Below are 17,929 nucleotides of genomic sequence, written 5' to 3' on the forward strand. Positions count from 1 at the left end.
TACTGTACATCAATGCCTCCTTGCTTAGAGACATCCAAATGCACTGCCCCGGCAAACCAGCTCCAGTAACTGCTGCTGTGCCCTTGGGTGAGGTATGGAGGAGGACTGACCTCCACAGAGAGCGACCAAACTTACCCTGACAAAACAACATCCCTGGAGTCACAAATCAGAGCTTGGGTGAGGGAGCAGGCATGAAACATCAGGTTTCCCTTTGGTCTGAGCCACTCTTTCAGGCTCTCACACACTCCAGTCTAACACTGCCCAGATCCCAGGAGCCTCCTATATCAAAAGGAAACAAGAGAAATACAAATCTGCAGGCTCCAGGGCCTTTCAGCCATCCTAATCCTAAAGACTGAGAGGAAAAGTTCAAGGAACTAGAGTGCTCCGTAGAAAATCAATTGATATGGAAAACAAACTTAGAGCCCATAAAATTCATTATAACTTTGGAATATATTCAACCAGATTACTTAGTATTCGGCATCAATACTGCTAGGAAATAAAGGTAGGCAATAAAAGGCAAATTAATCAGGATGCGATAAGGGGATGAACAGGGAATAATAGCGTTTTCCAGAAGGTGCTCCAAGCACTGTCTGTCTGTCTAACAAGTCTTCCCTACCAACCCAGCAGAAAAGAAGCAACTGCAGTGGCCACCTCTCACCAAGGGGAGGGCAGCCCCACGATCCTGCCTAAGCCCAGACTAGATGCAAGGTTGACAGCTTCTGGGTGCTGTTGCGGGCAGCGCAGCCACCCTTTACATTGTCCATACGGCCGTATATGACTGGCCATAAACACCATAACGGAGATGGGAATAAGATTTTTGGATTTTTTTTCCAAGTCCGTATTTCCTGAGCTCAGAGATTTCTGTTTCTAACCAAGGTCCCCGTGATCCAGCAGTAGAATAGGCAAAGTTACCTGCTGCATCCCAGCCCAAGCTCTGGCCACTGGCTACGGCCCTTCCCTGCACACAGGACCTCATTGCCTGACTTCTCTTCCACATATTCCTACCAGCTTTATTACAGTCTCTGTCTGTAAGTCTCTGTCTCTTTATGGCGATCTCTGTTACTTACCTATAGTCTTGTAATACCTTGGAAGCTCCATCCTAATACAGAATTCCTTGGAGTGATGTACAATAAAAATTCATTTCATGAGAAAAAATGACCACAGAGAGCTTGCAGCCCAGATTTCCACCATTTTGTGTAAAACAGTAAGCAAAACTTTCATTGCCAATGGAAAATACCCCTTTGCAGGAAAAAAATAACGTTAAAATATTATCAGGAATGTGTGACCTTTGGGAACACTGCCAATTCGTTTGCAGTCTCAGGAGAATTTTGCTATTGGTGGCAGTAAAAGATTAGAACTGCTATTAGTGGCAGTTCTCAGAAATGGCAACATCTGACTTGTAGTGATCGTAGTGACCCATCACATGAATCAAAAAAGAAACCCCGATTTTGATCTAACATGTACTTTTGCATTCATGCTTTCGCTGAGGGTTGATCTCACTTTGGAAAAAAATGTACCTCAATACATAGACTAGAAAAAACTATATATGTTGCAATGTCATAGAAGTACTCCTTCGGTAATGGGCAGGAGGATGACAATCATGCAGGATAATTCTAGCCCGAAGCCTCCACATATCAGTGGAGGGATAAGAGACATAATGGTGTCCTTATAATCCTCGGAAGCTACCCTAAAGCAGATGCCAAAACCTTGTACAAGAGATTTACACTTACATGTAAAGTGTAATAGTAGGAACCCATATCTGAAGCTCATAAGAGAAACATATTTTCTGATTAGGAAATCACTTTCCCTTTAACATTCGGCTGTGGATTTAAGATATGGGGAGAACCCAAGCCCACCATCATCAGTCCAAGTGCAGCCATTTCCCTACCTGGCAGGCGTAGTATGGACCTGTTTGAAATAAAATTAAAATGGGGCCTTTCTCTTTAATTTCTGATATTTGTTTTTCTTTAATTTCAGTTAAGATTGAGTCCATTTTGTGTGGAAACTTCTCTTAATGACCCTCAGCTAGACTCAAAAGCACCATAGCTGTACAATGGTAAAATCATTAAAAGAAATTAAAGCAGGATTAGCTTTTGGAAATAAAGCCTCCTGCACAACAGAAAACTAACCCTAACAGGGTGCATTGCCTATTAAGAATCATGAAATATGATTACATATATCATTTCTTCAATCATAATCAGACAACGGGATATAAGGTTGGACTGACAGCTGTACAAGGGAATTTCTGTCACCTCTTCATATTTTTCCACAGTCTTCAGCCTGCGAAATGCTTTCCTAATACAGCATGAAAATAGGTACCGTCAGTGCATAGCAGTCTTCTTGCTACAAGCTCAGACAGAGGCTGCTAAGGTAAGTAGCACACTATTTTTTTCTTCCCTAATTACACAACCACACTTTCCCTAGAAGAGGATTGCAGCCTGAAAGCAGCCATGCTGTGATAACAATCTACTACAGTTGTGACATTTGAACAGAACCAGACCAAAACAAAATAACAACCCAGTGCTCTGCCTCACACATTTCTTACAGGATTTTTGCTGTTGAACACATACCAATTTGCAATCAGGGCTGGCAGCAGGTCATATTCTTGTTGAAAAACACTGTAATTTCTGATTGGTAAAAAAACAGGCATTTTTTGTGCCACAGAAAGGAAGACAGCCCCTCCAGAGAAGTCAACACCAAAACACAAACCTCCAGCTTATAAGTAGTAGTACTCGGATCAGAAAACTGTAGCATGCTCATCTATGCACAATACACATCTTGCAATTTCAGGTTGAACAGATGGTATGATTCATTCCCCCGTTAACATAAGTTTACCCCCATTTTCACACCACATCACATTCTAGTAATAGCACCGCATGTAACATCTGAAAGTGTGGTAGACACTTCACATAAGTATATTTTTTCTCCTGCAAGCTGAATTTCATTCTCTAGTACCTAATGCACACAAATTTGACAACCAACAATACTAATTCTTAAGAGTAAGTAACAGTAGACAGACTTCTTCAGAGAAAAGCAATGAGTGAATTCTTTCCATGTTTGTTGGTACTTGGAACAGGTATCTACTATAGATATACATCCTATAGATACCTATTCAAGAAGAGCTACCTTCTCCTATAATTGAAATATTACCTTACCCTTCTAAAGCTGCCTTCACACGAGGTGGCTCCCATCTTCTCAATGTCTCCCAAGTCACTTATCAGAGAAGAGAGCCCTGCTGTGAAGGGTACTTTTCACTTGGATGTAGTGGCATTACCCATTTTGTTGACTCGGGGTGCTCTAAGCCCTGGAAAGGGTAGACTTCCCATCACTGGTTGAATGAAGTGAATTACCTCATTTCAGCTTCCAAGAAGCCAAATCTCAGCATGATCAATATATTTTTTAAAGAAGCTTTGCTAGCCAAGATGAGCTCATGGGTGTAGCTGATGTGATTCTGCAAGGCACAAAGGAAGGTGATCTGGGTAAGATTGATGGGTTGGTTTAGATGACCTTTAAAGGTCCCTTCAACATGAACTACTGTATGATTCTATGATACTGCTGAGTAGTACACAGGGAGCTAAGTATACCTGAGGCAAACGAGTGCCTCAAGCTGGCTAAGCTATGTCAAAAGGGAGACAGCAAACTGAAGCCATACGTGTCATATTCCCATTGACTCATCCCAAGCAGAGGGCTGACTCTTAGATCTCCAGCTTTTGTGCAGTGTCTGCCTTGGCTCTCAGCTCCCTTAGGAGGCCCAGGCTCACCCTGTCCACCTGCCTCTTGCTGCAATACTGCACTCTACCAGCCGCGTGGGGAGTACACATGGCGCATTGAATGTTGATGCAGTGAATCCCATGCCTTATTCCCACCTCTTTCTCAGAGACCAAATATTCAGCAGACACATGAAAATACAGACTTGAAATATGCTGCTGTTGCTCATCCCACCCATACCACTATCCTGCCTTCCATTCTCTACCCCCTTTCCCCCACTCTTCTCTCTGAGCCTTGAGAAGCTCAACAGCTTTAATCCTGATTCCTGTGAGCCCAGTACTGCCTGGCAAAGTGCTGTGCCACCACCACCACACCGCACATCAGACCTCCTCTGCCAGAAGCTCCAGAGGGGCCAGAGCAACCACCCTGCATCAAAGGCAGGCTCTGTGCTCTGCCAGGCACATGCAGATTCTTCCATGTCCTCTGCTGGGACCCCTTAGACCTGTAGGTCATTCAATTTATCTCTAGCTTTCTATTTTTCTAAGTGATGTTTTTAACTCATAAAGGGTATAAACACACACAAAAACCAACCAAATGGGTCAATACAAAATGTATGAACCCCAGCATAGCCTGAAGTATGAGGCCGGCCCTTTTCATGCGTTTCTACTCTTCGCATCAAAGCTCAGTGTCTCTGTGTGCATTACAGCAGGAGAGCAGCTCCTGACTAAGCAAAATAAAAACCCTGGGATGGGAGAAGCACAGCTATACCTTAAGCCTGCATTGCTGCCAACTAATTTGTAATGTCTAATCACAGCAATTCAGAGACAACTCAGCTTCTGTGACCCAGACCATCTGGACTAGCACAGAGAGAAGGAAGTTACTGCTTTAAATCCATCTCTCCAGCCATCACCCCCTGCTCTCTTATCTTGGTGACAGCAGATACAGAGATGAATGCTGTCAGCATGATTCTAGAAACTGAAATTCATGTGGCAGCACATGACAGATCTCAGAGAGGAACAGAATTTGTGATGCTGATAGTACTGGGGCCATCTTAATCAGAGGAACAGGAAGCCCAAACCGCAGGGGCAGGATTAAGCTAACAAATATTACACAAAAAAGAGTGAAATAGCCTGCAGCAAGCTTCACCATTACAAGCAAACAGAGCATTAAACCCCTACCTTCCAACCAAAAAGGAAACAAGCCTTCACTGGAAATCCCTGGCCCTAGACACTGACTCCAGCAATGTGAGTGACCTGAGCAACTGGGAGCCTTGATTCTGAGAGGATCCATGCTCAGTTCAGGAATCATGAGCACGTGCCTTGAAGAAAGGCTAAATAAAACTCTGGTGGTTTATCTATCTGTTTCAATTACTAGAACTTTTTTCTATTATCTTGGTTTACAACTTATTTTTTCCTGCTACAGAAAACATGGATGTCACAGATAGAAACAGCAATCTCCAATTACTCCGAGCAACATGAAATCAAAAAAAGCGCTGCTTTTTGCCTCCCAGCTGAATCCTCTGGAATTCAATAATGTCAGCACAGCACCGACAGAGGCAGTGGAAGACTACTGTGGTGATAACACAGTTATATCTTCCAGGATGCCTTCAGTTTCCGAAGCTAACAGATTTCTGACTTGACTAGGCAGGTGTAAGGAGTTTTGATCACAGAATGTAGGGATAAACTGAAGGCGTGAAATGTGCCTTGCAGTAAGTGTATTACTCTTCAAGGCTCCTTTGCTTCAACTAGGGTAAGGCTCTTGCCATCCAGGGGAGCTTTGATACAGCTTGTCATTTCCTAGAAAGCAGGATAGTGGAAACACCTATGTTGGTGAGGAGAATACCTTCATGAGAAAAGTGTAGAAAGGTTATTTTGAGAGCATTCACACTGTATTAACAAATTTCATTAAATTAATATTGTGTAGCCATAGCTGCTGACAGTTATGGCTCTCTACCAACTGAATTATAATATCACAAGATGTTTTTCCATTAACTTGAGCATGAGATCAGTGAAAGCATATGTTGTGTTGACTCAACTTTTAAAACGAAATTATTGAAGTTTCTTTGGAAAAAGTCACAATTACATATAACATTCAGTTAAACCAGAGATGCTACTGGATATATAAAAAGAAAGAAGCGCAATGATTCCCTGCTTTATTTGCATTTTTTTTACCTGAGGTTTTTCACCACTTTATTAACAGCAGATCTGTCATGATGCATTTTTTTTTTTTTTACACCCACTGCAGCCTTTTAAGTTTGTTTCAGAAACTTGAGTGTTCCTTTTGCATTAAGCCGTTCAATCCTTCACTGCTATTTCAGATCTGTGGTCCACGTAGCAGAAGTGTGCCCATTAGTCACTTTATTTTTCGCTCTTTTTGAGGTACTGGAAGAGACCCACAGAACAGCCTGAAACTACTTGCCACAACATTTGCGCAGGTTACTACCATGGAGGAAGGGTGCTCTAACCAGGTTAGCCTTGGCTAATCTCCTGATATTAGCCATAAAGGGAGACTTCCCTAAAGCCAGTCCTGGTGACTGTCACTTTTCCCTCTTTCTGTCCCAAATCAACTCGTCTCCTCATCAGTGAAGTTATCCACTAGAATATCCCCTCAGAGTCAGAAATTACTTCAGGGGGAATGGAACAGAGAAGCCTTGCAGATGAGGGCTATGCTGAACAACAGTGCAATTCCAGTTGTTCACAATATTCACAGGGGAGCCAGCATTCACCTCTACACAATTGAATTACTGATGAGTTTGAGTGTTGCCACTAATCCCACTCCTCCCCAGCAACACCCACGTGGATGTGTTGTACATTTTACCCACTGGTTCACCAGTACATGCAAGCTACTGTGTGGAGGCTGTATAGATGTATGTACTCACCCGGCTGAGCACTCTCCAGATGCAGCCTAAGGCCACTGCGATACACATCCCTGTGCTTTTCCCTGTACCTGCAGTAGGCAAGTTCTTGTCACAGCTTCCTGGGAAAGGAACAGCCACTCAGGCTCCGTGCCAAGTGGTGAATGTGTAAGGCAGGAGAGCAAAAACGTGGAGACAGCAGATCTGCTGCAGGGCTACACACAATCTGCAAGCACTTAGCCACAACTTACACAGCTGTGCTCAATCTTCCTGATCCCAAGCCGAGCTTCACACTGCATCACACCCTCCCCCTTCCACTACTAGTGCCTCACCAGAACTTCACAGTACCTTGAAACATAGGCTGTCTTCAGGGAGACGCAAGCTAAACAGGTCGTTCTGTGGTCTGAAGACAAAGATGCTTCAGGCAGAAATTAACTTCCCAAGTTGGGAAGGAGACCTCTTTTCTCCATCTTTTTCCACTGTCTACACAGAGCTGCAAGGAAGATCTGCTTCAATAGTAAAACACAGTTTTTTGTGAATGCCCCATAATTCAATAGTGGCTTTGTTAAGGAACTGGTCTCACACACATCAATCACCTGGCTTCTATGCAATACAGTTCCACCCTGAAAGATGTTTCCATCTCACAAATGAGCCCTTCATTAGCCTAAAAAAATAAAACAAGAGCTACTTCTGAGTCTTCCAGTTACGCCAATTGTCCAACTGCATTGAATGCAATGGCTGAACAAACAGTGACTTGAACGTAGGATACTTAGCAGCCTTTTGCAGTTACTGGGAACGGAAAAACTACTCAGAATTTAACCTCCGAGAAAATGGATTTGAAACACAGCCATTATCACTGCCTCCTCAGGAATGTGAAAACTTTTCTTGCATCTCCCCACAAGTCTAAGAAACTGAGCATTTAGCTTGTTCTTAGATGTGCGGCTTCCCAACAGGTCATTTGTAGAATGATATATCCTCCATTTCAAAGCAGCTTTGCTATCTTGAAATGGGGCAAGGTAGTTCTGAATGACAAAACTGGTCAATTAGAAAGGTCTAATTTTTCTCTTTTTTTTTTTTTTTTATTGTCATTAGTCATTCCTTTAACAGGTTAGAAAACAAAAAACCCAAAACATTTCAGTAACATTTCATCATAGTTTATGCAGAACCGGTTGATGCATGGTGTCATCTCCTCATCCAAATCCACAGCCGCCTTCCGTATCACAGAGTTCAGGAATTACAGTGCACACTGGACTATATTCTTTCACAATGTAAGGCACAACTACATGATCACAAGTAGTAAACACACACACTGAAAGTAGAACTTAAGAGAATGGAACTTCAAATAAAAAAAAAAACAAAACCAAAACACACTCATGCAAAAAATCTACATACACCTACCAAGATGGTATGATCCAGTTTAAAAGAAGTGCAGTACTCCGTAGGTAAAACTGCAACATAAGGCTATTATAATACATTACGTCTAAATACTGGGTAAGAACTGAAAACTTTTCCCATCTATATTTTATGCAGTCATACAGAAATCAAGCTGTATGAGCAATATTCACATCTGCAATAATAAACTGATCATTAAAATTGAGAAAAGAGGCAAACAAGACCATGTAATTTGTGGCACGCATCCATTACAGTACTGAAGAAAAAACAAGACTAAACTAATGGTACATTTGGTGAATGACAAAGCTGCATACAAAATTGCTTACACCCAGCAGACCATAATTATGACAGCTTGTGGTTATGATTTATTTCCTGTCCCGCAGCTGAAGTTTGCAAGATTGGAACTACAGAAGTGAAAAGAATACAGAGTTTACAGTAACTTGAAACAATGGAATACTTTCAAACACATTAAATGAAGAGACTTTGTTCCTTTTTGGTGATAAACCTTTGCAATTTTGGCATCCACTATAACTTGTACATAACGTGACAGTGGCAGTTTTGGCATCTACTATAACTTGTACATAACGACAGTGAGCAAACCTTATTAAACTTACCTAATGTTTGAATTTCACACTGAGAGGTAGTTTAAATGAAATCTTATGTAATGGCATCAAATGGTGGGGGGTTATGATTTTTTTTTTTTTTGTGTGACTTTTTCTCTTTTTCTTACAAAAGTGACAAATCCTATACAAGCAGCATTTTGGACACATTACTATAAAAAGTTCTGGTATTTGCTAACCCAGCGAGATGTTCTTTCAAACATCCCCTTGGTGCCCAGAATCAAGCTATAGTGTGATACAGAGCACTTTGCCATAAAGCCACCAGCAGGAGCCTGCACCTGCCAGCACTGGCCTGTTGACATATAACAATGAACACTATTTCCCAGCCCTCTTTACCCAAGAAAGGCAGATGAATGTGGTTTTAGTTTAGGTCATAGGGGGAGGAAAAATTGGAAAACATGCCTACCAGGATTCTGCTTTCAGTGTAACATTGATCTAAAAGGGTTAGCAGGGCTTCAGTAATCTTCAAATGAGCAGATGCTCCTGTATCTGTTGCACAGTGAGTGCATAGTGTGTGTGTAGTGAGCTACAGACAAAAGGCAGAGTTTATTATCTTAACTAGTACCTATCTTTTTCAGTACTGTGATCCTAAGTGGCATCTTATGTTCTCTCTAAAGATGCAAACCTCTTTATTCAGTGCCCCCTGGAAAAAACAAAAAACACCCACTCCAAAACTGAGTTTCTGTGGCAAGGACTTCACTATCCAGTTATTGCTGGGTCTGAAAAGTACATCATTTAGTGCTTTTGGAAAGGCCGTGGTCAGACAACAGTTCTAAACTTATCCTAGAAGGGATGCTGAGGTCAAGACTTCAAAAGTTAAGAAGTGCACAACTGGAAAGACCCTTGAAAATACACAAGATTCACATTTTCTCATTTAATAATCTTAAAATGAAGCTCTACAAAGAAAATGTGTGTGTGATTACATGGGTTTTGTTGTTACACGTGCTCTCAGATGATGATCATGATTTTGGTACAAAGAAATTACAAGTGCAATTCTCCTTACATAGCAAGGGGCCAAATGTAATACAGTGAAGTCCAGCTGAAGACAAACTTTCTGTTCATTGATTACAGCTAACACATGCAATGTGAAGTATGCCACTCCACTTACTGTAGATTATATTCAGTTAGCCAGCAAAAAGTGCATAGTGCAAATGACAGTGCTGTTTCCTAGTCCTCCAAGAATATGAGAGTGGGAGGGGTGGTACTTGGAGGAGTAATTTCTCAGTTTCAACATACTCAAACCATTATACCATTCTTCTTGTCATAGCTTATGTTCTATTTGAACTTAAGCTCCAGCAGTTTTCTATCTGCCACTACATACTGGTCATAATAAGTTATAAAGTTTTCCAACAACCATTTGTTTCCATTTGATGTTTAACTGACATTAATCCAGAAAAGTACCTGAGTTTTCCAGGTCCCTTCTTTAGGAATGTCACTTCTCTTACATCTAGCATGAGATCAATTGTTCTTGCTCATGTAATACAAACACAGCAAGGTTACTTCATGTTTCTGCTCCCAAAACCCTTCTTGCTTCACTAAGAAAGCTTTTCCAAGTGAGGATTCACAAATAATCTTAATCGTCCCAAGACCAACAAAAATAGTTATTCGTTGTTCTCGTGTACCTAGTGCTCCACACCTTGGCAACTTCGTTACTTGATGCCTCCCAAATAGAGAGGGATAAACACGCACGGTACCCTAGAGCCTTGGACTCTTGTGCCAGAGAGTAAAACCAGCTGAAAAATGAGATCCTGCTAAACCTCTTTCTTGCCTCTGCTGGAAACTGCAGCTGAAAATTCCTTTTGTCTCTTCATCTGCAGAGAGCAACTTTCCTACCGTGACTCATTAATTTTATCCTTTCTGTTCAACCTCTGCAGAAAGGGGAAGATTACCGTAGGGAATACAAGAGGAGAAGAAATAAATAACAGTAAAGCACATCCAGCTAAGATCAAAAGCCTGCCCCTGACCTCTGCAAAGCTACCTGCCTGCAGAGGGGTTGCAGGACATAAGTATGAATTGCTGACCTGAGGTGGGAGTAGAACTGTATGATTGGCATTCTGGAGGCAACAACATGAGGGATTGTGATTCTTTGACTAGGAAAAGAGATGAAGTCTCCAGGAAGTTCAAGAGCTTTGCCCACCCTTAACAAGACGCTTTACACTTGGATTGCCTCTGTAGCTTGTCTCAGCCCATGTAGCAGCTGGTCTCTCATATTATGCTTCCCCAGCACTTCTGAATGTGGATGGAGTGTCTTGCAGGGGGGAGAGTTTCAGGAACAAACCCCACACTTCACTGTCCCATTCCTGATGCCATGGTAGTGCCTAGCAATCAAAGGCAGCTTGATGATACCACACACCTACTGGTTCGAGCACTGGTTTTATTGTCATTTCCACCTCTTGCTCTATAATGGCCTCTCTTCAGTGAATGAGAGCAATCTGGTTCTTTCTAGAGACATTGAAACACACCACTATGTGTCCTCCAGTTCCAAGAATAATCTCTTCTGACATTTTATTAGTTTCTCCCTCTGTTCCTGTGTCCGTGGTCTAAAAAAACCCAGTACATTAAACTATTTCATCTGGAAACCTTTAACACAGCGTGGTCAAAATTACCAAGCTTTTTACTAGGTTTTCCTATTATTAATATTTCAAAGCAGTGCAACAAAACACCTACGTTCCTACTGATACATGTCCATCAAATGTGTCAGACTCTGCAAGCAGATTTATAAATACAAAGCTTTTCACCTTCTAATTTCCCTTATTTAGTATCTCATAGTCATTTTACAGAGCTTGAACCCAATTTCCAACCTGACATTGAGGCCAAGAGCATTACAGGATCTAGTATACCATCAACGTGTCAACAGATACAGACCAGCACTAAGAACCCTGAGCACAAAAGCAGGATGATTCAGCAATGGAATCATAAATTCACTCCATTTAAAAACTGTAGCAATCCTGACTTATTGCTGCAGACTCAAAGCTCAAACATGAAAGCTCCTACCCCTGTTCTAGGTACTAGTTACCCCTGTTCCTTCAGGTTTTAACAATCCCTCTTTCTACAGATGTGTATTTGGAAAGCATTTCCATTCCCTCAAAAAACTTGGTCCTATAAACTGATCAGCAAAAAGCAATCTGCAGAAATCAAGCTGGTTTCACCCCTGAAGCTGAAGAGCTCTAGACCAAGGTCTGATTTGTGGTTAGCCAACCACACTGCTTCTGCAGCAGCTGTGAGGTGACTCTGCTTGTCTTTACACAAAGGCATCTCAAAAGGATGAATTAAGAACAAGCCTACTAGAGCTTCTACCACTTCCTTTGTACTGCAGGGCTCTCTCTTCATCTTTCACATATTCTCACTAAAATGCAAAATGCCTGAACATAAGTGAATCTTTAAACCATTTTCCTAGCTCCCCACAAAAGATTTCCATCTTCCTCTGTCTCATGTGTTTTGTCCTTGTGAAGTCACAAGAAGCTTCTCTCTTCCCTCTCCAAATCCTTTCTGCTCCACATGGTCATCCTTCACCCTGAAAGCAGCACAAGGCTCTCTGTGTTACCCAACAGGGCAGAGCACATCTACACTGGAGCACGACTGTCTCTTCCTGTGTTTCTGAAGTCATGTGTCAGACAAAGAAAGGCTTGAAGGCAAACTCTTCGGATTCTCCCAATAAACAAATATATAGAAAAAACAATTCCCAGAGCAGAGAATCTGTTCATATTTTCTATTCAAAAGATTCTTATGACAAACTGTTACACTGATGAGGAGAAACAGCGAGTCCAGGGGCTGTTCATATGGAATCGTTGCAGCATTTTTCTCTTTTTTAGCAAGCAACTCTCAAGTTCGAACCAGAAAAGCAGATCAGTATTTCACATAAACCACAACAGCATCCAAAACTCTTCTGCAATGAGGAGAACCAGTTATGTAATCCAGCTGGCTTTTGGGAAATAAGAATGTAATATTAAGAAAACTTCTTGAGGAAGACTCCTTTAGGCTGCAAATGTAGAACCAGACAGGTAAACTAAGAAGAAACATGAAACTTGTAGATCACTACTTCTGGAGAAGAGGGATTAAGTTGTTTTTTAACAGAAGAGTTTATCAGGACTAGGCTTTTTTTCATCAGAGAGACTCTTTTTCATTCACATACAGAGCTGTCAATAGATAAAAGCAAATGAACCTGCCTAATGATGGCTGAGCTTCCATCGTTGTGACAGAATTTGGGTCCTTACCGCAGGCAATAAGTAGAGGAATCAGGATACAGTCTTTTTCTCTAAACAGCTGGCTAAATTCTGTAGGAAGGCTGAGGTGTGGGGAAATTACTAGAGTGTTTAAGACAAACAGTCCCTCAATATTAGAAGGCATAACCCCTGCTCAGAAGAAATAATTTTAATGATTTTAAAATACCAGACACAAAGAGAAGAAAGTCAGAGAGAGGCAGGCAAGAATGAACAGGTGTAAATAAAATCACGATAAAAAAGAAGTTTGGTGCCTTCATGAACTCTACAAGGAATCTGTGTTGCAATTACAGTAAAAAAAGTATGAATAAATATCTAAAGACACATATATTGCCCTCTTATTTAGAACTGTTTGGCTATAACTAAGCTAGTAACAGGAGATTCACACCATCCTTCCAAGCAGACTGTCATATAATGTAACATTTAAAACCCACTGGTAATGGGATGAGATGGAGCACAAAACTGAGGTTTGTTAGATGTGGCAGGAGTTCAGTGTCTTCCACTAAAAGCTGAAGAAGGGACAGAAGAAAAGGTCAGACATTTGCAGCAGTCCCAAAGACTTTTTCTTAGCAGGATACCTAGCATGGAAGGTCTGGATGTCCCTTAGAACCTCAACGACCTCCCAGGGCTTCCACAGTAAGGGCACAGGGAGATATGTGCTACAGGCTACTGCCAGCATTGTTCGTTTGCTTTCTAAAGCCCACATATAAGGGTTTCTGGAATCTTAAAATCCATGAAACAAATATGTAAAAGTGAAATCAACCAATACAGGATGGAATATTGTAATTTATCATTTAATATTGCTGCAATGCCCACTAAACTCTGTCTCATCATTGGTTCACATGTACTCTCTCTCAGACACACACACACAGACTATGCAATACAGTATGTGTAAAGATGTTCCAGTAACCAAGCACTGTAGCTGGATAAGGACTCAGGTGCTGATACTACAACAAGTTCTAAGTGAGCAAATAAAACCGACTTGGAGTTGAGTCCAGCCATTACCCTCACTGTGCAGTTCAAACTTTAGAGAGAAAAGTCTTAGAACCAAAGAGATAGAAAGAAAACAAAATCACAAGGGGTTATAAAGAACATCAGATATGCAATTAAATGCAACAATTAGTTATGCTTTTTTTACAGCAACATTTGATACATAAAATCCTCACAAGTTTTTGCATCTTCCTTTCTCTTTGAAGGAAACAAGAATAAACTACAATGTCACATAAAAGCTGTTTCTCTTGAACAAAAAAATAAAAGATAAAAAAATACATTGTTACTCCTCTGTTTAAACTTTATTTACAAATAACTGGATATTTCTAATCTAGACATAGAAGCTCTTTTCAAGATAAATGGCAATAAGCTATGGATGATCTGAGCCCATGTCTCACAAAAAATACAATAGTTTTACTTGGTATCGATAAACATTTTAAAATATACTAAATTTTGCCAAGTGTTACAATCATTGTCCAAACTGAATAGTAGTCTGAGTGCTGAACGAAGTGCATTGACAGAAATTGTAAATTTTAGTGTAACATTTCTTTGTCACTCACGATAGCCAGTTATCCTTGCAAGTCATTAAAGCAAGTGTCACAGACTCGGACAGGCTTCTTAGAAGAAGGAGTTAAGGCATTCTTTGCTGAGCACTCGGCACAAAAGATATTTCCACACTGTCTACAGTGATGCTGCAAAAGAGAAAAAACATATATGCCGAACATCAATGCATCGATCACCAATAGAGATCACTATCATGTCAAGTAAAGTCTCACGTTTGAGAAGTTAGTTTGACTATTTAAATAGTAGTTACATGGCACATGGAAGGCCACAAGAGTAAATTCTTTCTAAAGGGTATTGGAGTAAAATATTCAGAAGCACTTCACTAAGTCGGGAGACTATACCAGTTTTGGAAATAAACTGGTTCAAGTTCACCCTCCTCTTAAATTTCTCCTCTTGGACTTGTTCTGGTCACATAAAACATGTTCTTACATGTAACCACCTCCTTTCACATTGAAAAGTATCCTTGATTCAAAGGATCCAGCAGCCTTTGTTCAAAGACTATCCAAAGAATACCACTGAAATAATGCAGGACAGGGAGAGCCGCCTAAGACCAAGCCAGGAAGCACCGCAAAAATGAACCTCACAGGTATCCCTCATCTAGCTCATGGAGCATACCCTGACAGCAGCGGAATGCTGCCAAAGAAGGTCTGACCTAAAACATATCCAGTTGATTCTCCTGTTCCATGTCTAGCTAGTGTTTAGAAATATATAGTCACAAAGCACCAACATATGTTGATGCCTCCTGTTTTCACATATATATGCTCTGTCCCTGGCGGTGTTCAAGGCTAGGTTGGACAGAGCCTTGGGTGAGATGGTTTAGTGTGAGGTGTTCCTGCCCATGCAGGGGGGTTGGAACTAGATGATCTTAAGGTCCTTTCCAACCCTGACTATTCTATGATTCTATGATTCTATATCTAATTTCAACAAATACACATTCCTTTTATATCTGTAAATGCAGTTCAGCCTGGTTATAAATAAGTTCACTGTAAACACCTTGACAACAGTGTAATTTTGCTTGTTCACTTAGGGGATTGAACTATTTTTACACTGTTTATAAACTGATACTGTTAAAATTGCAAAAGAATTATGAATAAAGTAAGTTCCACACACTTTATTTTTACTATTTAAAGCACTGCAAGCAATAACTGTATTCAGAGATGAATTCCACAGCACTATTAAGGTCATTTTCTGAAGTTTGTATCCCATGTAAGAGTCTGAAAACAATAGAAAAAGAAAATCCCCACAGACAGACAATTAAACACACCTACCCTTCTCACTGTCACTGAAAAGCCTTTTCCACAGGCCATACAGTTCTGTACCTCATTGTCTTCCGCCCACTTCCTGTTGAGAGCTTGGGTGTGTTTGATCTATATAGAAGATATACAAAAAGGTTTGTTTTTTAAAAAGCTTACCTAATTCCTACTAATTTCCTCTGTTTTCACTGCACACACTACCCAGTGTGGTATAAAAGCACCATTTCTGCCATGATACTGAGAGCTTATGTTTGTCCAGAGAGAAAACCTGACTTTCAGAACTATAAGCAGATTTAATAACCCACAGACAGCAATATGGCCCTCATATACAACAAGCATAACATCTTAATCACTCTGGAAAGTAGCCCTCCACCAGTCTGAAACAAACTTCTGAAAATTCTCATAAGTTCCCACACAGAGAGTCAACAGGTTTAATTGCTTCAAATCAAATTATACCTGTAATGACTGGTTTTCTCGGCCAAGTTCCTGCATTGCAGCAGTAGTGTTGTCCAGCTTTTTCTTCATTTCCAGAAGTTTGGCTTGAAGTTTTTCAATTTCTCCCTCACTTTTTATGCACCTGAGGAAAAAATAGTACATAGTCAGCTCAAAGCATATACAGCAACACACACTGCCTCCTTTGGGCAGGTTGTCATGTCTGAGAAGCTTTTCTCGTAGCTCTCAGCCAAAAATATCCTTGCTGTGAAAAGTTCTTGGATGCCCTGACTGGAAAAATATTCTGTTGTAACAATCAGTTTAAGATTATCCGGCCCTGCTCCCAAGGATCTGTGGCTTATTAATACCTGGAATTACTCCTAAACCCAGGGACATTATTGAAGGAAGTCCATCAACAGCAAGCCCCAATATGTACCCCTGTGCAACAGGACACTCTTGCAAACCAGCTGCAGAAGATTAGGACAGACAACAGAGCAGAAAAGAACCCTTTTAGCAAGGCCACCTCCCACCAGCTGAAATTCTGTTAGCTGTTGAAAGCCAAATTTCAAAGGTTCATTTCCTGCCAAGCTGCAAACAGCTACTGGATGAGTTCAGAACAGTATGGCAAGGGATTGCCAAAGAAAGAGGATCTCTCTTGCATTGATGCCATGCTCTCCCAAGGCCTACTCTTCAAAAAACAAGTCAGCAAGCTTGATGATATTCAAAAATGTTTTCCATTCTGCCTTCACCAAACATGTCAGGAAATAAGGACAAATAAAGTTTCCTGCCTCACAGGTGTTTCTTTTACCTTTGTAATCACTGCTTTCAGGTAAGTCCTGCTGCCTTGCCAGCCTCCTGCTGCCTGAAGGAAAGGTACTCTGCTTACCTAACATTTAAATCTATTGCAGTGACAAGGGCAGAACTGGAGAAAAGAGGACTGTAGGTTTTCAGGCCGAAGAAAATGCCTCCTGTGTGAACCTTAGCCTATCTAATCCAATTAGATATTTAAACTCCTAACATTGAGCAGTGGGCATACCTATAAGTGCCTAAACAAATTCTTGTTACTGGAGGCACTTAGAAGTCTCTTCCAGGCTTCTGGATGACTAGTACACCTACTCTGATTAAGTCAAGGCAGGGGAGCCTTGGAGTGATGGAGAAGGACAGCTAATTCAGATACGAGAAGCAGTCTCTGCAAGACCTTGTAAGGTTCATACAGCAGATCAGATGAGAAGCCACAACCTACACACTTCAAAGTTCAGAGGAGCCCAACAGATTTAGATGGCTTATATGGATGGGTGTTGATCTTTGAGCACAAAGTGTGACTTTGGTGATAAATAAGGTCCTGATATGCCTGCCTGATTTTCTACAAAATAGCCACCTTGTCAAAGCCCACAAAGAGCAGTTTATTCCCTACACCCCTTGCTGTATTTTGTCAGGGACAATAGAATGTTGCATTCTGGAAACTGCACCCACAGCCCACACACTAGGAACAAAAGCAGATTAAAATAAAGCACGCACAGGGAATCCTGAGTCAACTGAAACAAGTTTGTAGTGTGAGGCTTTCCATTTCCCAAACTATACTTCCACATGTGCCATGACCATAGCTTACCTCTCCAGCAACGCTCTTCTTTCATCCTGGTTATTTTGCACCGTTGCTTCCAAGACAGCAATATCCCCACGTAAATCATCTGTCTGTTTTTCCAGCTCGCTCACTCGCCTTTGACTGCTTTGCCACTCTTTCTTCATGGTAGCCAGGTTTTCATTCAGGGCTGTGACCTGCATGGTGAGTTTGGTCTCCTTTTCCTCATGTTTCCTATTTTCTTCTTCTTTCTCTTTTTGCTCTGCATGCTAAGAAAACAATGGAACAATGAAAAACAACCTTCCAAGTATTCTTTC

The 17,929-nt window shown here is 41.1% G+C and overlaps 2 protein-coding genes across 4 annotated transcripts in view; one reads left to right on the plus strand and one right to left on the minus strand.

Moving 5' to 3' along the window:
- The window catches only part of PLEKHG7 (pleckstrin homology and RhoGEF domain containing G7), a 29,919-nt gene extending 24,678 nt beyond the window's left edge, over positions 1 to 5,241 (plus strand). The window contains exons 15-16 of the mRNA XM_065663984.1: positions 2,273 to 2,370; positions 5,131 to 5,241. Of these exons, the coding sequence (XP_065520056.1) occupies positions 2,273 to 2,370; positions 5,131 to 5,241 (209 nt within the window). The remainder of the gene's footprint in view (positions 1 to 2,272; positions 2,371 to 5,130) is intronic.
- An 8,321-nt stretch (positions 5,242 to 13,562) lies between these two features.
- The window catches only part of EEA1 (early endosome antigen 1), a 71,787-nt gene continuing 67,420 nt past the window's right edge, over positions 13,563 to 17,929 (minus strand). For all 3 annotated transcript variants that reach the window (XM_065670205.1, XM_065670186.1, XM_065670195.1), the window contains 4 exons: positions 17,643 to 17,881; positions 16,058 to 16,178; positions 15,617 to 15,715; positions 13,563 to 14,476 (listed from right to left, as the gene is read on the minus strand). In XM_065670205.1, coding sequence (XP_065526277.1) covers positions 14,354 to 14,476; positions 15,617 to 15,715; positions 16,058 to 16,178; positions 17,643 to 17,881 — 582 coding nt within the window. In that variant the 3' untranslated portion in view covers positions 13,563 to 14,353. The remainder of the gene's footprint in view (positions 14,477 to 15,616; positions 15,716 to 16,057; positions 16,179 to 17,642; positions 17,882 to 17,929) is intronic.

Source organism: Lathamus discolor, chromosome 1 (assembly GCF_037157495.1).
Source record: "Lathamus discolor isolate bLatDis1 chromosome 1, bLatDis1.hap1, whole genome shotgun sequence".
NCBI classification, from domain to species: Eukaryota; Metazoa; Chordata; class Aves; order Psittaciformes; family Psittacidae; genus Lathamus; species Lathamus discolor.